At 58.2% G+C, this 24565-nt stretch overlaps 1 protein-coding gene across 1 annotated transcript; it reads right to left on the bottom strand.

The window, feature by feature from the left end:
* Positions 1-4227: 4227 nt before the first annotated feature.
* Positions 4228-23644, bottom strand: VEGFA (vascular endothelial growth factor A). Its single transcript, XM_048219659.2, is given in 11 exon segments — positions 4228-6147; positions 8320-8451; positions 9568-9639; positions 11565-11594; positions 11922-11985; positions 11988-11997; positions 12800-12996; positions 16093-16141; positions 19188-19967; positions 22470-22476; positions 23640-23644. Coding segments are annotated over 11 exon segments (1368 nt in total). The 3' UTR covers positions 4228-6125.
* Between the last annotated feature and the right edge of the window lie 921 nt (positions 23645-24565).

Here is a 24565-nt window from a genome sequence, read left to right as displayed (position 1 = left end):
CCCCAAGGAAGTGACCACTTAGTTGGGTGATTTAGTTATGACTGCTAGGTAACCCCCACCCCAAAACTTCATAGCTTGAAAGAGCAACAGTCTGTGTATTTGCTCACAGCTGTGTATATTTGGGCAACGAATGGCTTCTCACTCTATGTGCTGTTGGCAAGAGCTGTTCCCCTGGGCCTAGACAATCCAAAATGACCTCGCTCACATGTCTGGTGTCTCAACCTGGGGTGGCTGGAGCAGCTGGGAGCTCTTCCTGCCTGAGCCTCTCTCTTTCTCTCTGCGTGGCTCTCTCCCCAGCAGGGTAGTTGGACTTCCTCACAACATGGCAGCTGCCTTCCAGGAGGGCAAGATGGAAAACTGCATTGTCCCTTAAGGCCTAGGCCGAGAAGCCCCAGAACAGCTCTTCTGCCACATTCTCTTAGTCAAAGCAAGTCCTACGGCCAGCCCAGATTCAGAAGAGGAAACACAGACTCTACTTCTTGATGAGAGGAGCGGGATGTGTGCACAGAGATGGTTAGAATGGTTGGCAGCCACAGTCGCACACAGGCCACCATAATGGTCCTCACGTATGAAACTGATCCAGAATCACCCAGGTCTATATGGATCTACCCAGCTTCCTTGCAGGGTGTGGAAGAGAGAAGGCTGGCAGGTTTCTCAGAGAAGCAAGTACTCCCAAGGCCTTTGGGGCTACAGCCAGCGTCTGCCACTGCTTCGGGAAAAGGGAAAGGGACTCAGGCTGGGCAGATCAGAATTGAGAAGAAATACTGTGTATCTCCAGGGAAGAAAGTGGCCGGGCCAGAGGGGAGGGTGTGAGTCCCACAGAGGGGAGATGAGCTGGGACAGCTTGGCGCTGGGCCTCGCTCCAGGGTGGGGGATGAGCCGCTCTTATACAACTGAAGGATGCAACATTTTCATGTTATCCTTCTTTTCCCCATAGTCTATTTAAGGACTGTTTCTCTCCTCCAAGGCTTCGTGTTGCAATTTCTTTCGTGCTTGGGTTTCGGATCTTCCACTGACAAGCCTCAGCCCCTAGAGACATCTCTTGCCTTGCCTTGTCTCACCACATTTGGGGACTCTGGATTTCAGCCCTGGGTTTGGCCACCGCCACATCCTCCCCCTGTCCCACTTTTCTTCTGGCTGTTTGTATTCAGTCTAGACGATTCATTTTGACTTGCTGATGCTCTGCCCTAGCCCAGGGCAACCACGCTGTGGTGGACGGAGCACTAGAGCTGGAGTCAGTTTAAAGTTGGTTTAAATTCTGGCTTGGCCGTTTACTGGCGGTGCATGAATTCGAGCACGTGATTCACCCTCTCTGAGCCTCCTACTTCTCGTCGGCCAAGCAGAAATCATGAGCCCCATCTCCAGGGTGCCTAAAAGAAGGAAACGGTGCCTGGCAGTGACCAAGAGGCTTTGGTCCCTAATCCCTACCACAGACTCTCAGTTCCCTCCTTGCCCAGCCCTGTTCAAGTGTCTTCCCCGGTCAGCGAGCCCCTCCACCAACCACCGCGGCCGCTGCCGGCCTCACCCACCTCTACGGCCTGGGGATGGACCCCTCGGTCGCCTTGGCCTCAGTTTCGCAATGTGTCACTTGACAAATGTTAAGTAAGCATGTACTATGTTCCGGGCACTGTTCTAGGAGCTGGAGGTACAACTGAATGAAACAGACAAAAATCTCTGCCCTCCGTGCCTGGGTGGCTCAGTCAGTTAGGCGTCTGCCTTTGGCTCGGGTCACAATCCTGGAGTCCTGAGATCGAGCCCTGCATCGGGCTCCCTGCTCAGCGGCGAGTCTGCTTCTCCCTCTGACCTCCCCCCCTCATGCTTTCTCTCTCTCATTTTCTCTCTCAAATAAACAAATACATAAATAATCTTTAAAAAAAATCTCTGCCCTCACGTGTCGCCTGCATTCTAGTGGGGGCAAGGGTAGGGGCGAGAGACAGACAAAAGGGAGAGTAAACTTTAGAGCTACGTGGTCCAAAACAGGAGCCACTAGCCACGCGTGTATATCGAGCACTTGAAACGTGGCCATTCCCAAATGAGATGCACGGTAGGAACAAAGCACACATCACATTCAAAGATTTCACACCAAAGAAAAGGGCAATCTCTCCTTAATAATTTGTACATTGATTAGATGCTGGAATGATATTTTTAGATACGTTGGGGTTAAGTACAATATAGTCTTAAAGTTTTAAATTCCCCTGTTTCTTTTTACCTTTTTAACTCTGGCTCCTAGAAAGTTCCAAATTACATGCGTGGCTCACATGGCACTTCTACTAGACACCACTATTCTAGAGTGGGTGAGAAGATGGCACACGTTATGGGGGTAAAGAACGGGTGATAAAAAGGAGGCTCGAAGTGCAGAGTGAGGAAGGGGTGTCAATTGTAGATGAAGTGGTCAAGGTGGCCTCCCTGAGAGGGTAACAAGACTTGAAGGTAAGAGAGCCCCACGTTGCCACGACTAGGAGAAGAGTGCTCCAGGAAGTGGGGACAGCCAGTGCAAAGGCCCTGAGGTGGGAGAGCGCCCACAGTCTGAGGAACAGAGAGGCCATAATAGCTGCTGCTGAGTGACCGGGGGTGGGGGGGGATCAGAAGTCATTAGAGTCAGGGAGGTAGAGGTCGCCCAGATGGCACAGGGCCTTTTCAGGCCATCGTATGGACTTTTATTTTGTTCTCTGAGTGAAATAGAGTCTCTGCACAGTTTTGAGCCGAATGGTGACATGATTTAGCTCACATTTTCACAGGCTTACTCTGGCTGTAGTGTGAGAATCAACTTAAGGGGGGGGTGAAAGAATTCGGAGGCCAGTTCAGAGGCTCCAGCAAATATCCACTTGGGATGACAAGAGCCCCTACAGCATAAGGCTGTGGTGTGGATTCCGTGTTAACCAATGGAAGAGCCGCCAGGTGCAAAGTGCTTACTGGATCAAAAGCTCTGTGGGTCAGGGAACTGGCCTGCCGTCCTCCTCACAGTGTAGCCTGCAGAGGCAGAAGTCGCCCCCACCCCCTCAGCCCCTCCTCCTGGAGGGATGCCACAGCCTCCTTTTGGTCTCCCTGCCTCCTGCCTGCCACACTGCTGGGGTTCTCCTTTTAAAACCCCTCAATTGCTGCCCCTCCCTGACAGGCCAGAGGCTCTTGGCATGGCATTGTAACCTCCCTATGAGCTAACCCTGCCTAGCCCCTGCCTCCACGCCTCTCCCCTGCCTCACCACTCCCCACAGGAATCCCCCCTCATACCCTTGCTCATACCACACCTTCTGCCTGGGATATCTGCTTCAACTGTCTCCCCCTCCCCTCCCTGTTCTATCTTCTCCTGCCCATTCTTCAAGGGGCTACTGAAAGGTAGTGTCGGGAGAAGACTCCCAGACTCTGCCACCCCCAATACATCCAAGCTGGACAGATGCCCCCTCACATGTTATATATCTTTCTATTCATGGATTTACAGTTTCTGGGGCTCCTCAGCCAGCCCCTTCACCAGGCCCTGGAGGAGTGGACTTGTCTTGTTGTGAGAGCACCCTTAGCCCTAGAGTGGTGGCTGGCCCAATAACTATGGTTTCCCCAATAAAAAGAGAGGCAAGAGGAAGTGGATTTGGAAGCATTGCTCATAAATGCCAGAGACCTAGACAGCATCTCCCCTCGCCGGGACCACAGCAGAGCAGGGCCTACGCAACAAGACAGGGCAGGGAGTCCTCTCAGGGGCCACCAGAGATGCGGGTCCATCTTCCAAGGGCTCAAGGAACTCCAGGACCCACTCTGCAAAATTTAATTAAACCCTGGGGCCCCATGAGCACCGCCTTGGCTCTCCCAGCCTGCTGCGGCCGAGGCCCCGTAGCCAACCTCAGCCCTCTCCTGTACCCCGGGCAGCAAGCTCAGACACATGGCCAGTTCCTTCCTCGACCAAGGGACTGGGCCTGGATCACGTGATTCCTGAAGGCAGCACTGCTCACTGCAGGCCTTGGCTCCTGTCTAAGGTGCTGTCTCTCTCTCCCCCGTTGCAGAGCCCCTCCCCCACCCCCGACATCATGACAGAGGGTGAAAGGGGCCCCCCAGGACCCACTCAGCCAGAATGGAAGCACTGTGGCCCCCAGCACAAGAAAGTGGGCCACCCCATCACCTGCATACCCGGGACCCCTTTCCCAGACCTAAGACAAGTACCATTTTCCCCAAGGGAGGAGGAAAAGGGGGCAGGAGGGAGTGGAATAAGGACCCAATGGAGAAGGAGAAACCAGGAGGAGCTTTGAGATCAGAATTAAATTCTTTAATACAAAATGCTTTTTTTAAGATATATCTGTATTTCTTTGTTGTTGTTTAAAAATAAATATGTACTACGGAATATCTCGAAAAACTGTACTAGAGACAAAGATGTGATGTTAATATCTTTTTCCCCCACAATTATTACGGATAAACAGTAGCACCAATAAATAAATGATAACAAATATTAAAATTAAAAAAGGAGAGAGATTTAGTATGTAGAATTCTCTATTTTTTCTTGTTTTGTTTTTACATATAAAAAACAGAATAGCAATGTCTATTTTATCAGAATCACATATATACATAAACATATATATATATATATATATACACACACACGCGCGAGTTGCCAAATATATATATGGTATGTAGACGTATATTGAAACCTTATTTCAAAGGAATGTGTGGTGGGGAGCCAGGGAAAAGGGGAGGGCAGCGCTGAGTGTTAGCAAAATTAAATACCTGTTCAGGACAAGCTAGTGACTGTCACCGATCAGGGGAGCTAGAGATTGGAAACATGAATCTTCGAACACAAAGACCAGTACAAATAAGAGCGCAAGAGACAGCAAGAGAGAGATACATCTCATAAATAGTTGAAATTAAATATTAACCAAGAATACTGAAAAAAACCCTACTCTTTAATTAAATTAACTGTTTTAATTTCTAATTAAAAAGGGATATTAAATAAGTACCATATATAAAACACTTTCTCTGCCTCCATGGTGGGCACGTGGATCCTGCCCTGTCTCTCTGTGCCGCGGGAAGGGTCAGGTCTGGGGACAGAGGAGGGTGAACCACTCACACACAGCCAGCCAGGTCTCCTGGGGGGACAGAACTAGTGGTTTCAATGGTCTGAGGACATCAGGCCCTCCTGGGCTGCACCCGGGAAGGGGAACGGGGAGAAGGCCAAGGCAGGAGACCCTTCTTCCACCAATGTCTCTCTTCTTTTCGCCAGGACGTCTGTCGGCAGCGGCGCCCTGGGCATCTCGGGAGCGAGGGAAAGAAGAGTAGGTGAAGGCTGCCCGGTCTCCTGAATCTTCTGGGCAGTGCCCCTGGGGGCAGGATGCCCGTGCAGGCTGCGGAGAGGATCCCCAAAGTACAGCAGTGTCCTGAGGCTCCCCAAACTCTGGGTCAGAGCCAGTGTCCTCGTCCCTGTACCTGTCGTCTGTCCATTTGACTCGGGGTAGAGGCTTGGGGCCAGGGCTGGGTTTGTCGGTGTTCCCAAAAGCAGGCCAAATTTGCCCCCTGTGCCCTGGCCGCGCACGTTCCTGGGCAGGGAAGGGGACCCTGGCCTTCCTAAGAGGGACCGAAAGATCATGCCAGAGTCCCCCCTCCCATCCTCTTCCCTGTTGGGATCTGGGTAGAGACATTCTCCTCCCAACTCAAGTCCACAGCAGTCAAATACATCCAGTGAAGACACCAATAACATTAGCAATGTTAATTTAAAAAAAGAATATATATATTTTATATATATATAAAATATATATATTTATTTTTATATATATAATATATATATATATAAATGTATGTATGTGGGTGGGTGTGTCTAAGGAATCCCAGAAATAAAACTCTCTAATCTTCCGGGCTCGGTGATTTAGCAGCAAGGAAAATAAAATGGCGATCCAGTTCCAAGAGGGACCGTGCTTGGTCACCTGCCCGGGAATGCTTCTGCCGGAGTCGCGCCCTCCGGACCCAAAGTGCTCTGCGCAGAGTCTCCTCTTCCTTCATTTCAGGTTTCTGGATTAAGGATTGTTCTGGTGACGGCGATGGTTGGTGTGGTGGTGGTGGCGGCGGCGTGGTTTCTGTAGCGTTCTGAATCAGGCTTTCCTGGTGAGAGGTCTGGTTCCCGAAACCCTGAGGGAGGCTCCTTCTTCCAGCCCGGCTCACCGCCTGGGCTTGTCACATCTGCGGGAGATGGGAAACGGAGGCGGGGGTTAGGGCCAGGCGCGGGGACGCGGTGGTGAGGCAGGCAGCCTCCCCTTCCCGGGAGCCCCGAGTCCTGCTGCAGAGAGGACGGCAAAGCATGGCACTGCCTCGAGGAGCCCAGCGTAAGGGGACAGCCAGCCCCTGCCCACGGAGGGGGCCCCCTCACCAGAGCGGGAGCTGCGTCCAGGGCTCCCCTCTGCCCTCCAGAGCTTAGGATCTAGTCGAGACAAGACAAGGACACAGGGACACGTCATCAGAGGCGACAAATGAATGCGTGCATACTCAAGAACAGTCCCTGCTTGACATTTAAGAGCTGATGGTGACCGCAGTTGGACCGAGTTAGTCAGCAAAGGGTGCCTGCAGAGAGAGGCGCTTCGGCTCTGCCTCTGTGGGGCTGGCTTGCGGAGGAGGGTGGGGACAGCACCCTAACCCAAGGCTAGGGCTGGCTGCAAGGGACGGGCTGCTCCCGGGGAAGGGAGGGGAAGCCGGCGAGGCCATGAGGGACGCATGTCCCTTCATCGTGCCCTCCCTCCAGGCCTCGGCTACAGGCCTCGTTTCTTCAGCATGCGGGCTGCAGCGGGCCCCGGGTACCAGGCTGCTGTGCAACTCATGGGGGAGGCGATCACTCGCTGTGCCGCTCCTCTCCAAGCAGAGGGGAGCTTTCGTGTCAGGCCCCTGCCCCTGGGACTGATCACCTTTTCCCTGCTCTACTATGAGAGGTCAGAGCGGGGCCCGCCCTTCTGAGCGCCTAGCAGTGAGCATCCTAAACCCCCAATTTGGGGTCCTGAAACTCCCCCATCCAGGGGAGGTCTCTGGAGGTTGGGATGGCTTCTATTAGCCCCCAGGTCACTTCATACACCGTATCCCAGACAGTCTCTCTGCAGAATAATCACCACAGAAAGCCTGCAATGATAAAGCCCTGGCCTTCCCTGAAGTCCCTGGGGCATGTGGAGACCCCTCACTGGGCCCTGGAGTTAGGCAGAGCCCCTAGCTTAGCACTCACATACACTTCCTGTCTTCACGCACCACTGAGACAACAGAAGCCCCCACCAGGGCCTGGGCCCCAGCATCCCTTGAACATCCACAGCCATAGGAACGTGGGGGTGGGGGAGGCAGCCACATTCCAAGGACAATGTTAATGGAGCATCTGGGCTAGCTGGGGGCACCCTGACCCTGCCTGGGAATCCCCATATAAGCCCCCCTCCCTGGGTGAAACTCAGCTGGCCCCAGAGGGCTCCCAGCCTTTGAGCAAAGGCCAGACTGGTATAAACACCATTTAAGGTATCGAAAGATTGCCAGCCGGCCCGTCCCGGTTCTGTGCTCCTGACCTTACCCCCTGAACTCAGTCCTGTATTCGCTTACATACTTGACACTTTTTAAGTCCCCACTGTGGTCAAAGGACAGAGGTACAAATGCCTGGAGGGTCACCCGGGTGAAAAAAAGCCAGGGCCTCCCGTGAGGCGTCCCGACCCGCCCATCCTGGAGGCATTAGGAAATACGTGGGCTGTTTGGGCTTGTCGCCATGAGCACTGGAGTATTAAAGATATCTAGTGTCCCCCGAATGTTAAATCTCCCACCCACCCTAAACCAACAGCAGGAGCCCGTGCCCTCGGGGACCCCAGTCTAGGAGGGGCTCACCCCCTGCCCCCGTGAGAGACACTGAGGGGATGAGAGGCCCAGCAGCAGTGCAGACTTCAAGGGGTGGTGGCAAGGCCCCCAGGAGTGTATGAGCTTCGTAGACGGCAGCACCCCCCACACCAAGAAGGGCCCTCCGTATTAGTAGCGAGGTAGTAATAACAACGTCAGGACCGACAGCCACCACAGGACACCGCGGGATCACAGGACACAACACTCAGCCTGCGTCCACACCGTCACATGAAGCCACACCAGGCTACCCCCTCAGGCAACCAGGACAACCTCTGAACAGGCCCCGCCAGGCCCGGCCAGCGCCCGGCGCCCACCGCAGGGGCCTCGCAAGCAGAGAAGGCAGCAGTCAGTCACCAGGCAGGCAGCTAGAAGCCACGCAAGCAGCTGGCCCCTCTCGGATGCGTGTGCGTGAGCTCGCACGCTCGCGCTCTCTCTCTCTCTCTCTCTCTCTCCCCATCTCTGTGTGAAGCCCCTCTCTGACTCGCTCGCCCTCTGGGAACCAACCTGCAAGTACGTTCGTTTAACTCAAGCTGCCTCGCCTTGCAACGCGAGTCTGTGTTTTTGCAGGAACATTTACAGGTCTGCGGATCTTGTACAAACAAATGCTTTCTCCGCTCTGAGCAAGGCCCACAGGGACTGCAAAAAGGCAAAAGGAAAGACATCTAAGCTAGAGCGTCAGCAGAGAGAGAGAAAAAAAAACCATGCAACACCCCCTAACAGTCGGCAGCTGCACCCCCACCCAGCTCGCCGGGCCCCTGCCCTTCCATGCCCTGGAAGGGCCCAAGTGCTGCAGCGGAAGACAGAGAGAGCGGCGGGAAGAGGCAGCACTGGCTGGGAAGCCCGCCTGCGGGAAGAGGCAGACACAGACGGGCAGACAGTGCAAGGAGAGGGCCACTGTAAGGGGCTGCTGTCCCGTGGGGACAAGTACAAGTCTTGGGCCACAGGGCCCCAGCGGCTACCACCCCAGAAAGAGCACATCTTGACTCTTCACCTGCTGGGGACAGCGAGCCAGGCCGCCCTCCCCCTGTGCCAGGGCCCAGCCCGGGCCCCTCCAGCAAAGGCGGGCTAAAGGAGGGCACCACGGCGGGCCAAGCCCAGAGACAGTGTCCCCAGCCAAAAGCCCCACCACAGCCTCCAACGCAGAGGAGGAGCCTCCAAACCTACAGGGAGGCTTCTGTGGGTGCCGTGGGTGGGACCAGAGCAGAGGGTTCCCCTCCGGAGGCCCCAGGTCCACAATGAGGGGCTGCCAGAGGGTGCCTGACCCCACCCGGCCTCCTCCTTCAGCTAACAACAGGCTGCCTCGCGTCACTCGCGCCCCTTCCTCGCGCCACGTCTGCCTGCCCCACCAGCCTCAGCTTCCAGACAAGTGCAGAAGCCCCGAGCAGTAGAAACCAGTCGGGTGAGCAGGAACCGGAGCCTGGCACCCTTGCCGAATGGGCCCGCCACCAGTGCCCAGTGGGTGAGAGAAAGGCGGTGCCCAGCCAAGCCGGAGTCCCCTCCCCGAATCCTCCAGGCCCACTCTGCCCACCCGCCCAGCCCAACCCTGGACCGGCCACGCCGCCACCGAATCTAGCCACTGGTGCCAATTAGTGGAGTGAGAGTGAGAGAGAGCCGCTGCGGGGGGAGGGGGAGGAGAGCGGGGGGGGGGGGGGGTGAGGGCGGGAGGGGCACGGTGAGGGGGTCCCGCCGGCGGGAGTCTGACTGGGGGCCCGGGGAGGCTCCAGGCAATGAGACAGCGGAGGCACCACGTACACGCTCCAGGGTTTATACCGGGATTTCTTGCGCTTTCTTTTTTGCCCCTTTCCCTTTCCTCGAATTGATTTTCTGGAAAATAAAAAAACAGAGACAGACAAAGAGAGAGCAAGGGGGAAGGGGAGAGGAAAAGAAGCAACCAGGAGGGCAGGGTTCAGGACGCACTCCCTGGAACCAGGCGTCGGGAGGCCGGCAGGCTCCAGGAACGAGCCCGCACACGCACACGCACACGCACACGCACATGCACACGCGGGCTGGGGCAGCAGGCGCTCAATGGCTCCTTCTTCTCCCTTCAGCCACCCTGGGGTGGCCAACCCAGCCTCCTGCAATGCTTTGCAAGGGGAGCAGAGGCTGGGTGGAGGACACAGGACCCAAAGGCCTGCGTGCTCGTGGCAGCTCCCGGTCCTAGGCAGGGGGCAAAGCCCTGTGGGCAGGCTCTATGGCCAGCGGCCCCGGCCAAGTCTGACCCTGAAGGTCAGGGTGGGGAGGCGGTTGGCTATAAAAGGCAGGCCAGAGTTCGGAGAGACCTGACTTGATGGGGGTGGGGGTCGGGGCCCAGGCTGTGCTTCGGGCACCTTCTGCTTTCATTTCCAAGTGCAACAGCAAAGGGGTCCCTCCGGGGGCCCTGCCTCTGCAAATCCCGGTGTGGGAGAGCGGCTACGCCGGGAGCTGGCGCAGACCCAGCGGCCACATGAAAGGCGCCAGCCTGCCCAGCCATCACCTGGGCCGAGAGGCGGGGATGGGTGTCCTCAGAGCCCCAGGCAGGCGGTAGGGTGGGGTGGGAGTTAGGGAGGCATGGGAGGAGGGGCCTGGGCGTTACTTGGCAGGAAGTTCTCTCCCCAGCCTGTCAAAGCCTGCTACAACATCTCACCAGACTCTCTTCCGAGCCCAGGCGAGCCCCCCACTCTCCCTGTGGGCAAAGCAGACATTTGGGAAACGGGCAAGGGGGGCAGGCTGAAGCCTGTTCCCCTCAAGGGAACCAGCACTCTCCACACCTGCCAGGCCAGAGGATGCCCAGGATGTCTGCCACGGGGGAAGAAATGAGGGGGAAGGGACTGAGGAGAGGGGCAAGACTACTCCCCTAGGAGAAAGCACTGGGAAGAAGGAAGGTCTACACACACAAATACACACACACACACACACTCTCTCTCTCTCTCTCTCTCTCTGAGCCTACTCTCCCAAATCACTGCTCTGGGAGCCACAGAAATCCTGGAAGTTAGGGACTTAGGGAAGAGGCAAGAGGTTGAGGCCTCGGAGCTTCTGTGTCCCCAGAGCTTTGGGGGCAGACGGGATGGTGAGGGAGGGGAGGGAAGGACACAGGTGCTCTCTCTCATTCTCTTTCCCTGCAGGCTTGTTCCCTTTGCTTACCGGGTCTTGAAGACTCACTGCCCCCAGACTATGCCCCTGGCTCCATCCTGACCCAACCCTCCGCACTGAGCAACTAGAAGCCTCAGAAAATGGCCAACAGTCAATTCATTTCTGCCTGGCCAGGGAGGGCTGAGTGGCTCCGGCCCGCCTCACTCCTGCAGGAGGGCATCACCAAGAAAACATCTCAGCCGGCCCCCCAAGTCCAATCGCACCACCACAGCAACCACCTGAGAGACCGTCTCCCCTGACACACAAAGGCGGGCCTCTCTGCCACCCCACTCCCTCTCCCTGCTGTGGGGGGTGGGAGACTGGAGCAAGCCGGGGAGCTGGTGTCCACGCGGCCCCCCAGCACACCAAAACTGCAAGACCCGGCCAGGAATGACCTGGAGACCTGGAACGCGTGGTCTCTCCCACAGGAAGCTCCAGACCAGCCTGGGGTTTTGCCCCTAATTCTAGAGCCAGAATCCTTCGAGTTGGCTCCATCCCCCTACTGCCACCACAAGTCTTTGTGAGGCCAGCTCCCTGACCCAGTAAAGCCATCAGATCCCCTGACAAGAGGAAGCCAAGAGCCCCAAACCAAGATAACCGGCCAAGGGAGAGGGAGAGGAGCTAAAGTCATGGCCACTTACTTTTCTTGCCTTGCTCTATCTTTCTTTGGTCTGCAGCGGGCAGAGAAAGAGAAAAAGAACAAAACAGAGAGAAGTTCAGACGGTGACGCTAACAAGGGCAGTAACATACATTTATGGCACAAATGCAGTGTTAATCCCTTTACGTAAAACAACTCACTTAATCCTTCTAACAACGCTATGAGAGATAGCCTACCGTCGTGCCCATTTGACAGATGTAGAATTGAGGCACGGTGAGGTAAAGTTTAAATGCCCAAAGGTTCCACAGCTGGAAGGTAGAAATGGCTAACGAGTGGAACACGCGTAACCCTCCCGCCGTCCGCTGAACAGACGAACCCAAATCCGTGACTCCGTCCTCACCTGCATTCACATTTGCTGTGCTGTAGGAAGCTCATCTCCCCTATGTGCTGGCCTTGATGAGGTTGATCCGCATAATCTAGAGGGAAAGGAAGCAGATCACAGAGGTTAGTGACCCAGCCAGCCATAACCAGATGGGACACCCCCATGGCTCTTGCCACTCAGCACCCCAGGGGTTCTACAGAGCAGGGGTGGGGGGTAGAGGGAGGAGGGACCAGGGGCTCTACCAGAAAGAGCTCAGGCCCACCCCAACTCCCCCGACCCTGCTGTCCTCAAGGAGCCCCCGCTCTTCTTGAGGGGCAGGCACGGCTGCACGGGTTGGCCAGGCTGGGAATTCGGTCCTGGGTTCTTGCCGGTCCCCATCCCTCCCCTCCTGTTATCCCCTCTAGGCCTCACCCTGACCCCTAGTCGCTACCCAAGAGCCACCATTCCCTGGGATCACGGAGCTCCCACTCCCGCCCTGTCTAGGCTGAGATGTGCCCTGTCGCCGGGCAGCACCAAACGACCGTCTTTTAACACTCCATGCACCAGGCTCAGCCAGCACCCCGAACAGAGCCCCCAAGGAGGAAGGGCCCTCTTCCTCCAAGACAGGAAGAGGGCTCCTGTCACAGGTGTCAGCCCCTCCTGAGCCCAGGGGCAAAGGTCAGGGAGAAGGAGGAGGCAGCAGGGACCTCCAGACCAGGAAATGCAGGCATCTTTTCTCCAAAGGGGGCAAGACTCCCCACAACTCCCCCTGACCGACTCAGGGGCAGGAGCTGAGCAAGGCCAGTGTGGCTCCTCCTCTCACGAGTTGCCCAGGAAAGGGCCGGGAGCACCTGTTCCCAAAGTCTAACCCCACTTCACCCCACCCCCGCCCCGCCCCGCCCCCCTCAGATGCCCACCTGCATGGTGATGTTGAACTCCTCGGTGGGCACGCACTCCAGGCCCTCGTCATTACAACAGCCCGCACACCGCATCAGGGGCACGCAGGACGGCTTGAAGATGTACTCGATCTCGTCGGGGTACTCCTGGAAGATGTCCACCAGGGTCTCGATGGGACGGCAGTAGCTGCGCTGGTAGACGTCCATGAACTTCACCACTGCACGGGACGGGGGTGACACGTCAGCCCAGCCGATCGCGCAAGAGACGGCTGGCCCCTAACTCCACCGAGCTTTAGACGGCAACCCCTGTGAGAGGTACCCCTACTGGGCCAGTTCTTCCCAAGCTCTAGCTTAAGTCCCTCCAGCTGTGGCCGACATCCTCCCCTGAGCTTTCCACCAGGGGCGCTGATGAGGGTCTGGGTTTCATTCCAAAGACCACACGAGGTTGTCGGGCTCCGAGGGAGATGGGCTGCCACATCTGATCCCGCTGCCTTGCCACGACCGCTGAGCCAACTCTGGTCAACCCTGATGCCAGGGCCCAGTCTGAGGAGGAGTATACGTGTCGGGGGGGGGATCTAAGTTGCCCATGAAAGGAGGAAGAGCCAGCTTGGCAAACCTGCTCCCCGTTTCCCTACGCCCTCTGCCACACCACGCACCACACCAACAACCGTCGGATGAGGACTTATTGTATGCTGGGAATTTGCATGACCAATAATCCCCCCCACGTGACATTACGAGGTTCCAATAGGAAACCCCATTTTACAAAGGGGGAACGGGAGGTTCAGAGACGCTGAGGAACTTACCCCGGGCCCGCACTTTCATTAAGTGGTACAGTTAAAATCAGCTCTCACATCAAAGCCTTCTCAAGGCAAATCATGCGGAAGTATTGGGAGGGGCACTTTGCCACCTGCCGGACCCCTCCCCAGACACAGGCTGGGGAGGCGGCAAACATCAGCCCAGGGGCCAGGCCTGCCTGGAATCAGCAGGTGGCAGTGGGTGGGCACATGAGGAAGGCCCTGCCAGCCACCGATAACCCCGCCCAAGAGGGCAAACTGCTTGCATCATGGAAAAAACGGTGCTACCACTGCAGCCATGGAGCCATTCTAGAAGCTGCTCTGGAGGGAAAGCAGGGTAAAGACAACTTCCCAGGCTGGCCGTGGAGCCTGCGGTGCACTGGAGCATGAAGGGGTAATTCTAGGCCACAGGGGCAGGGCTCTTGAGAACAGATACACTCAGGACCTGGAATGAAGACTCTAAATTGTGGCCCAGCCTGCCACTCTCCATCACGTACACACGTACACACACACACACACACACACACACACACACCACATGGTAATCCTCTCCCTGAAATGTCTTTCCCCCACCTAGGAGGAAGAAGCACCATCCAGTCCGTGAAGAGGTCCAGGCTCTGGCCATGACTTGGTGTGACCTTGGGCCAGTCCCTCCCCTCTCTGGGCCTCAGACTGCACATCTGTATAAGTGGGTTGGGTGGATCTCTAAAGACACTGAAACTGAGACTGAAAAGTGGGGCTTTGTCTCCTCCTTCCGGCCCCGAGAACAAGCCCTCCTTCTCAGCCCAGGTAACACAAGGTCCCGAACCTCACTAAGGCATCCAAAGTAAAGGAAGATGAGCCTGGGCGGGGCGGGGGGGGGGCTGTTGAGGAGAATTTGGGGAGCTGAGGGGAAGGGAGGGGAAGGCCATAGGTGTGAAAACAGCTAGGGCGTAGGTGGGGGCTCCCAAGCCAGTCCCTGGCCTGGTCTGAGATCTACTTCCCCTATGCAGACAACAGGCACAGAATTCTCCGCCACCCTCAAAAGGGTTAAGGTGACGCACCGTCAAAAAGAGCATAAATGAGAGCAGGGATCTGAAGAAGCCCTTTTTAAGCCAAGTCTATATCGAAGAAGATGACTAATGAAGAATTCTTGACCTGACACTGTCATGGGGCCATAAGGCCCCAACCAGGACAGGAAAGCAGAAAGGTCTGGTCTGGGCTATGGCAGTTGGTAGCTGAGGGTAAAAAGACACAGACTAGGAATTCCTTGGGAAAGCTTCCTGGAATTCCCAAGGGCCGCAGGAGGGAGGTCCAGGGAGCAACTTCTTCCATACCCCTCGTACCCCAGCCACTGCCCCCAAGGACCTGGCCTGCTTTTGCCCGGCCCAGGGACATATGTCGACTCCCACAACAAGCTTTCTTGCTTTCCCTTATTCCTTGAAGACAATCTTTTCCCCCAGCAAACAAAGACCATTTGTCTTGCCTCTCCCAGACCCCAGAGACCACCAGGAGGCCGATGGGGGGGGGGGGTGCACACTGGGATCCAGGAGTCTCTGAGCGACACAGGCTGTGAAGTGGCCCAGGTCCCAGGCCAAGGAAAGAGCTCCTGAGTGAAGAGGGAGGCAGAACCGGCTGGGCATCACCACTGGCCCAGGGAATGCAAACACCACCCCTGGCCACCACCCTGGGCCACAGTGGGTTTGGGTCTGGAAAACTCGCCTGGAGGAAGACCCCAGGGCCTTCCCTCCTCAGAAGTGGGGAGCTGGGGGAGTGGCATGGGGCACCCCTTCCCCCAGGCTGGAGCTGAGGCCACATTCAGTCTGGGGGGAGAGCCAGGGCTTCCCTAGAGAAATGGGAGGATCCCGTTTCCAAACCACAGAGGAACAAAAGGCAGGCTGACTCTTAGTTGGGCAGGGGGCGGGGCACCTGGGAGCTTCAGCCAGCCCTCTGCTGGCCCAGGAGGGAAGTTCACAGCACCCAGACCTATCCCACCCGGAGGGCAGGGGAAGACTGCAGAGCCTTCTCTTCACCCCCAAAGGAATACAGGCAGTGGAGATGGGGTCTCAGGAAGTAGGCCCTCTGTACCTCCAGCTCACGTACAGCCAGACTGCTGGACGGTCAGGGGCACAGCCCCCTCCACGCAGACCCCACAAGTGTGGCACAGCTGGGTTGGATGTGACATAGACTCTCCATCCTCCCCTGGGGGCAGGTGGGACAAAGGACACCTCCCTGACACCTGGGATCTTCGAACACTGTCTTCCTGGCCTGTGCTCAGGGCTCCCTCTCCCAAATAAAATTTTACTGGAAAGAGCAGAAGGAAAAGGCAACAAGTTCTATTTCTAGCAGAGGCCTGAGTAGGAAAGAGAGTCCTCCAGAATGAAGGGTGACTCTCATGGTGCTCCCTTCTCCCCTTTTGAGCCCCATTCCTGAACCCCTTCTCCCCTCCCCCACCACCACAGACCTGAAAGAAAGGAATCAGGCCTCCCCACCCATCCCCTGGGGAGACGGGGTACCCTTCCAAGGCCCAGAGGGACTCACCTTCGTGGGGTTTGTGCTCTCCTTCTGCCATGGGTGCAGCCTGGGACCACTGAGGACAAAACAAAGAGAAAGGCATGGGCATAAGCAGGGATGCAGAGGCCCAGCCACCCGCCTGGCCGGCAGCCTCTGGCTTCTCTGGAGGCTTCTGAGTGGAACAAGGCACCTGCCCGGCTCCCCACAGCAGAGAGCATGCCCAGCACCCCCGCACTGCTCCAATTATGAAGGAAGAGAGAGACTGACCACATATGGGGGGTGGGGGGTGGAGAACTGAAAACACAGGAGGAAAATACCAGAATGCTGTGCTGTCTGGTCCCCGCCCCTTCCCCACATTTCCCTCCCCGCCCCTCACTGGCCCATTGCTGAGTTCAGTGAATTTTCTCAACCCCCCGACTCCCTGGTCCAAAGCCACCGGTAAGTAGTAAGGTCAAATAGGAGGACAAATTTGGACTGGGGCAGGAAGGAAGGACTGGGGGCGAGAAAAACAACATGGTGACCTTCTCCTGCTGACATGACAAATACCAGGGTGAGCTGGTGGTGCTGGGGAAGGAGGGGGGTGCAGAGGAACGAAGGGCACCAACCACCCTCCCCCCGCCCCAAACTCCTCCGTTCTTGGGAATATTCAGCAAATATCCTCAGGTATATTCAGCAAACCCACAGGTTGCCTAGAAGGGGAAAACCAGGGAGGAAACCCTGGGGGAGGGGAGAGCCCCATTTCTCCCAGCACACAGACCTCCCGGGAGCCTGGATGTATCTCCTAAGCCCCGAGCCTCACACTCCCACCTGTTTCCTGGTTTCTTCTCCCTCCCGGACTGGGGGGTGGGGGTGCCAAGTCCCTCTCACCTAGCTGGGCACTTTCCCTCAAATGCAACCAGGAAAGCCTTTATGCCTTAGCACTGCCCAGCCCCTAGGGGGCCCCCTGCACTACCCAGGCCTGAGGCCTCCCCTAGCCCTCCCCATCCCTCCCCACCCCCACCAGATCATTCCTCCCCTCCCCAGAGGCTGTGAAGGTCAACATGCCCAACCATGTGGGCCTGACAGCTCCAAGCAGGCAAAGGCTTCTCCCAGCCCTTCCAGAGGGCCTTCGGTTCTCGCCAGCTGCCCACCCCGCCTGCCCTTCTTTGGGGAGCACATCCTGAGCAGCAGAGCTGTACTCTAGCCCGTGGAACTACAGACCCCACTGACAACGTCTGGCTGGCTGGCTCCTTCCCACACACCCCCAGTGCACTCCGGTCCCCGAGCCTTGCCCCTAGGGCCAAGGGCAGATAACAGTTTCCAGGATACCAGCTGGGCAGCCTCCCACAGCAGCTCCCTCAGGGACCCCCCGGGGTCTCCACCTTAGCCCCTGGCCCATCTCCACCATACCCCCTGGTTTCCTTCTGCCAACATTCTCCCTGTGCCCTCCACTCCTCATGGGCCCAACAAAGAAGGGGGACAGAAATTTAACCCCCTCCAAGGCCAGGGGGCACTGGGAAGGGCTGTTCTGGGCAGGGAGGGGCCAGGTGCCCTTCTCTGGGGGCCTCTGAAGGTCATGCTGTGGCCAGGCGGCCACTCCTCCCCCCCCCCCCCCACTTGGAGGCCTGGAGCCAAGGCCTTTGTGCCAGGGTCTGAGGCACCCAGAGTGGCAGCAGAGACCCCAGCCCATTTCTTTCCTTCTGCCCCTCTCCAAGAGGAGACTCTGTGGCTGACGGAAGGTGTAAGGGAAGAGGGTAAAGCACACCCTAGGTGGCTTTGAGAAGCAAGTTGGGTGGGCAAGTTGTGGAGTTCCAAAAAACCACCTGCTCTTGCTCCAACACCCCATTTCACCAGGACAAAGTGTGTTTGCAATGCTGGCAGAAGCTCCTTCCAAAGGTGGGGGGGGGGGGGGGCTGGTCCCACAATGCCCACGTCACAGCAAATTTTAAGCCATTTTTCCAAAAAAGTGTAAAGTGGAGTAATGACACTCTTCATTCCTCCCTTAGCCCACCCCCATAAAAGCTAAAGCACAGCTCGGAAGTGTGGGGGAGGGGAGCGAAGCCGACTGTCACCAAGTGGGGACTTTAGGTAGTCTGACAAAGCACCAGAGTAGGCCCCTGCACCCTGACCTCTGATAGCGATCATCCTTTCCCTGGCCTCTGGGGTCGGAGAGGGGTTATACGGGTCTTCTCGGCTGAGGGAAGTAAAAAATAGAAAGGTGGCAGGGGCTTCTCTCCACGTCAGGGAGGAAATGGGGAAGGGGCGTCAAGAAATCCCTCCCAGCACAGGAAGGTGGGCTGCGGACGGTGGGGAGAGGTGTGGGGTGGTTCTCCCGGTCCTCCGGCTAGGGATACCTCGAGAGGTCACCTTCCCGCGGAGGGCCGGCGGGGGGAGGGGCGCCGCTCACCGCCCGGGGCTCCCCGCTCGGGGCCGCCGAGGCTCCGGGAACACGCGGCCGGCCAGGCCCGGGCTGATGTAATCGGCTCCGCGCCGCGCGCGCCCGGCCGGGCGGGGGAGGGCGGGCACCGAGCGGGACGCGAGCGGGGACGGGCGGGGGTGCCTCCGCGCAGGTGGCCCGGCGGAGACCGGGGGTCCCCTCGGCAATCCACCCCGAAACTTTTCTCAAACTCGTAGCGAGGGCCTAAGAGATCGAGCGGCAGTGACAGCAAGCCCCCGCACTCGTCCGCGCCCTGCCCCCTCCACGCTCTCTGCCCTCCCTCGGTCCAAGGTCCGGGCACCCCCCTGCCCACTGGGCTCCGGCTCCCGCCCCCGCTGCCCGGACTTCCAGTCCGTCCGGGACCAGCGGCCAGGAGCAAACTTCAGCAGCCCGCGGCAGCGCAAGCCCAGCCCCCTCGGCCTCCTCCTCCGGCTCCCGCCCTCCGCTGGTCGGCCCAGATCGTACGTGCGGTGACTCTGGTGGGTGGGCAGGGCCCGCGTGGGCGGTGAGATTCTATCCGGGTGCCCTCCCACCTAGCGCGCGCCCCCTCCCCCTACATGTACGAGGATCGAGGGGGAAGCCGCGCGCCCGGTGCCCAAGGACCCGCGTGGGGTACGGAGCCCCCACGCGCGCGCTCGCACGCACGTCCCCAGCCGGGAGAGGCGCTCGCAGTGGCCCGCGACGCCTGGTGGGCACGGCCGCTTACCTTGGCATGGTGGAGGTAGAGCAGCAAGGCAAGGCTCCAATGCACCCAAGAGAGCAGAAAGTTCATGGTTTCGGAGGCCCGGCCGGAGCCGGCGCGGCTCGCGCTCCCTCTCCGGCTCGGACTGCGGGGCGGCCCGCTCTCTTCGGCGCCTAGGCTGTCTCCTCTTCCTTCTGGAGCCGAGGCCCGGGCCAGGGCCTGGGGCGCGCGCGCGGCTGGAGCACTGTCTGCGCACACAGCAGCCTCACCCGTCCATGAGCCCGGCTTCCGAGCGCCGAGTCGCCACCGCGGCCCCCTCTCCTCTTCCTTCTCTTCTTCCTCCTCCCCCTCCTCCGACTGCGGCTCCTCCCGGCCCGAGCTAGCACTTCTCCCGGTTCCGCTCGGCTCGGCTGCCCCGGCACGGACCACGGCTCCTCCGGAGCGGGAACAACCCAGAAGTTGGACGAAAAGTTTCACTGCAACGCCGCGAGCCCCGACCCCCTCCACCCCGCCTGCAGGCGCGGGCTCCGGCTCTTGCCCGCGGCTCGCCGCCGCGTCCACCCTCGGCCGCCGGCCGGGGAGGAGGTGGGCGCTGGGGCGGGGGGCGGTGTCTGTCTGTCTGTCCGTCAGCGCTGCTGGTCCGCTGCGGGATCCCAAGGGGGAGGGCTCACGCCGCGCTCTGGCGGTCACCCCCAAAAGCAGGTCACTCACTTTGCCCCTGTCCCTGTCGTTGCTCGCTCGCCCGCGCGCGCTCTCTGACCCCGTCCTCTCTCTCTCTTCCTCGACTTCTCTCTGGAGCTCTTGCTACCTCTTTCTTCTCTCTGCTGGTTTCCAAAATCCGAAGTGATTTGGGGAAGTAAAGGAGCAATCTCCCCAAACGGTCGGCCCGATTTAAGCGGGGAACGGGAAGCAAAAAATAAATTAAAACGGGAAAGAATGTGGATTTTAAAATTGCTGAAGAAAAAAAGGAGGAGGGTAAACCCTGGATAAATGAATATCAAATTCCAGTGCGGAGCCCCCTGGCTGGTGACCCCGCCGGTTCGTCCGCCTCGCCGCTGCGCCTCCCGACCCAGCGCCGCTGCCGCCGGTTGCACTCGCCCCCCGCGCCGCGGCCTCCTCGCAGCCCGGCTGCCCCAAGCCTCTGCGCTCCTTACCACTAGCGGCCGCTTAAAATAAGGGAGGCCCCGCCCTTTGGCACGCCCTGGGGGCGGGGACAGGCCCAGTCGCAGCGCCTCTCCGACTTCCCCGCGCGCCCCTCGGGCCTTCCCCTGGGACGTGTAGCAAAGCCTAACCCCCCCTCCCCAGTCAAGGAGAAGCTTGACCCCCCCACCAGGTTCACAGCCTGAAAATTGCCCCTCCGCCCCCCTTTGCCCAGACACACACACACGCCCGCGCTATATTGGGGGGAAGGGTACAGGAAAGTGAGGTTATGTGCGGACAGGGCTTGAGAGCTATTCCTTCTTTACTGGGAATATTGCGGGGGGGGGGGGGCGTCTGGGCGGGCAGGGAGTCAGACAGGGAAGGGTGGGGAGAAGGACCGACAGATCTATTGGAATCCTGGCGTGACCCCTGGCCTTCTCCCCACTCCAGCACTCTCAGCCCGCCCCCCCACACACACACACACACTCACACTGACACACGCGTCCTCACTCTCACGCAGACGCTGCTCTCCCAAGTTCACCCAGCTTCCCTGTGGTGGCCGAGCGCCCCCTAGTGACTACTCCCTGCACACCCCCGCTCTGGCTCAAGAGGGAATGGGCTTGAGGAAGAGGGTGGAGGGAGACTATCCCTGATCCCATTTCTGACCTCCCAAACAGTTGCATGTCGGGGACTCGAAAGGACCCACATGCAGAGGACCCAATACCGGGCACGGGAGGCGTGACGTATCCACGTGGACAACGTGCCCGTCTGGAGACTTCATCTGGCCTGCTGATATCAGAGTGAGCTATGGAGCCAACAGACTGGGGTGACTGGGGTCCTTTGGGAAGTGTCCAGGGAAGCTTCCTTGGGGAAAATTATTTGGCGCCACGTTTGTAGGGCTGAAAATGGGAAGCCGTGTGGTTCTGGGGTTAGTCAGTGGCCCAGAGGGAAGAGGACCTGTTGGAGCCCACGTATGCACTGTGAAGTCTGGCAGAGCCCAAAGGGAGAGGCAGCCGGGCAGACAGAAGCCCTTGTTCCTGCTCCCCCCCCCCCACAGATGTTGCCAGGGAACTGAGGCCAGGGGGCTGGTGGGGGCGGATGGAGGCCAGGGCCTGAGTGATGATTCAAACCTACTCACCAACACTAAGGAACGTCTGTAGGCCAGCTGCCCGGAGCTCCCACCAGGCTGGGGGCCAAGGCTTCTATCAGCCCCAGCCCAGTCTCTCAGTTCATCTTCTGAACAGAATTGGGGTTTCTCCTCAGGACCCCCAGGACCCCAGGATCCCTTGCCTACTTCTACCAGCTGGCAGCCTCTCTCTTCTTTCCCCCAGTCCCCCCACCCCACACCTGCTCCCTTTAAAGCCCCCTTTTCCCCAGCTCCCCTGGTCCTCCCTAAGTGCTCCTGGAGGCCCCCCACCCCACCCTTGCATATAGGAACCAGCCTGGAAAAATTCCTGGTTGGGCTTTGACCCAGCAGCTCCCAGGTTCCCCCAGGGAACAAAGAGGGGGCTCTGATACCTGAGAGAAGAGAGGGACCACCTTTTTCATCCAGATCTGGCCAGGGCCTGGCCCAGGGCTGATGTAGCCTCTGTGAGTGTCTGGGCTGAGCGCGGGAATGCTGCAACTTCCCCCCAATTGACCCAAACGGTCCAGGGAGGTTACTCAGCCAACCCCCTGCCTCGGCACATGGTACTGTGGTTTGGTGAGGGCGCTAGGTTACCTCTTTAGTAGCAATTCCACAGGAGTGGTGTCCCGAGGTCCCTATGAGCAGAGGGGCTGCCCACCCCCACCCCATCCGACCCTTTGCATCATTCATGCCTCCAGTCCCGCCTGCACCACCTGGCAAGCTCCCCAGCAGCAGGGACAAGGTCTTTTTTCCAGTTAGCAAATGTTTATTTGCTGGCTCAGGGCCCCCCTCCCAGGCAAGGCTCCTTACCTAGGCTCCGTGCTCCAAGCTGCTGCATGGGCTATGGAAGGGAAGCTATTAAACTTCCTCCTTCTGACCTGGTCCGCCTCTAGCACCGCCAGAGCCCAACATGTGGGTGCCTTGGCAGAGCTCTCCTCCCTCACCCCTGCCCTGGAGCAGGCAGAGCCAGGACCGAGGCTCCCAGCAGCAGGAGCAGGGGCTCTCACTGGCCCCATCCACCGCATCCCTCCTCAACTCACCTTGCTCCTAGGGAGGCCAGAAGAGGAGGTCTTAGTAAAAGACCCTGAGGTTGAGAGGAGGATGGAGGGGTTACAAGGAGGGATGGCTGTCGGTTGTCACAATAACCCCAGGGCTTTCCCCCACCTGAACCAAACGTCCCCCTTGGTGGTATTAAGTAAGGTGTGTCAGCCACCGGTTCAAGACTCCCTCTATGCACTTGGCCCAGAGAACCAAGGAAATGAGGGAGCAGGATGGCATCCTGGCCTGAGGGGCTTTGGAGCACCCTTCACTAGGGTGGGAGGGGGTCTCCCACCCCCAGCCCTCATTTCAAGACAAGCTGGTGGTGACTCTGAGGAGGGTTGCCTCTGGATGCTATCCCCCAGGGTGGTGTCACCAGCTTTCCCACAATGCACTGTCCGGGCGTACAACAGCCAGCCGAGGCCCACATTACCATCAGACGGAGAGCCAAACACACCCGCGTCTTCCAGAAAGGGGACACAAATCAACAATCATAAAACCACATCGTGCCTCTCTAGCACCCTCTCCTCCCACAGACTTAATCCCCTCCAATAAACTTGATTCCACCATCCTCCCTCCACAGGTCACTGCAGGGCAGGAGTGTCAGGACCACCCAAAGAATGGGTGTCTTTCAACACCCAAAGAATCCCAAGCTTACAGAAGGGACCCAAGGTCACCTAGCAACATGGAGGGTGGGGCATGGAGCAAAGAGCGGCCCAGACAGAGGTCATGCTGGGTCCCCTCCAAGGGCATCCTCAGCCCCATTCAGAGGGCTCAGGACCAGGGCCACCTCAGCTTATGGCTCTGAAGCAGTTCTGAAGGAGCCAAGGAGGAAGGGGAAGGTGTTCCAGGTGAGGGGGAAGTGGGGAGAGGGTGGGGGTAGAGAAGAGCGTGAAGGTAGCCAGGAGCCAGCCGTGGTCCCGGACAAAGGAAGTAGTGATCAGGCCCAAGGCACAATAGTTATACTTTGTCCTAACGTCCTATCACTCTGATGTTCAGGGAAGCTCTCGCCTATGTGGGTGCGGGCAGTTAACCTCCAAACCCGCGGAAGAAGGGCCAGAGCCCCTCCGAGGTGGGGGAGGAGGGTGAGGAGAGAGTTGCTCATTCTTGCTGTTGTCTAAGCATTTCTCCAAGTGGTTTCTCCGTGATGGAAGAAAGGTCTCCTCCCTCACGCCATCCGCGGACTCCCCAGGCACCTAGCCGGACATAGAACTGATCCACTGGAAAGGCAGGAATAGAAACCTGCTGAATTGGAGGAGAGGGAATTGGGTTGGCTCCCTTCAATTCGCTGTCTCTGGCTGCAGGTCAACCTCTCCCTCTGTCTGTCTCTGTCTCCCCTCCCCCACCCCCGGTCTCTCCCTCAAGGAAGAAGGGGTTCTTTCTCCTTGTGCCAGCTTCCCATCCCCATCCGGATCTGGAGGTTTGACTTGGGGTAATGATAGGCAATGATGCTGATTGGTAATGAGACTGGAGCAGAGAAAGCCCAAGAGGCTAACCCCGAGAAGCCGAGAAGCCGGTCAGGAAAAGGGGAGGGAAGAGGGATGGCAAGCAAGCAGGAGCAAAGGCCGATGGGCGGGGCGGGATCACTGCCTGGGGGAGCCACCTCTAGTCCTTGTCAACCAAGTCTCTGCCTGTCCTTTACAGACCTCAGTTCAATCCCCTAATGCCAGGCTGTCTCCCTGGATTGCTTCTCCCTGATAGCCCCAACCATGCTCACTTCTTGACACCCCCAGTCTTTGCTACCCCTCAAAGTTTGACCCCCATCCTGCCCATTGCTGCCCCTGTTCACACACCCCCACCCAGCCTTGGAGGGAGTCCCTCTCCTGGGAAGAGTGGTAGCATGAGGTGACAGCTCAGGTCCTAAAGCTGTATTCTCCCTTCAGATCTAACCGTGGATCTTTCCCGAGCCCTCCCAGGCAGCAGGCACCATGCTGATGCTATAGGAGATACGGGGCAGTGGAAAGTACGGGGGCTTTGGATCCAAATGGACACAAGTGGCACTCCCTGGCTGCCACTCTTTAGCTGAGTGACCTCAGGCAAGTTACTCAACCTCTCTGACCCCACAGTTCTCCTCTGTAAGACACGAGCGAAAATGCCT

Source organism: Ursus arctos, unplaced genomic scaffold, assembly GCF_023065955.2.
Source record: "Ursus arctos isolate Adak ecotype North America unplaced genomic scaffold, UrsArc2.0 scaffold_29, whole genome shotgun sequence".
NCBI lineage: Eukaryota > Metazoa > Chordata > Mammalia > Carnivora > Ursidae > Ursus > Ursus arctos.
This window is presented reverse-complemented; position numbering and strand designations above follow the sequence as displayed.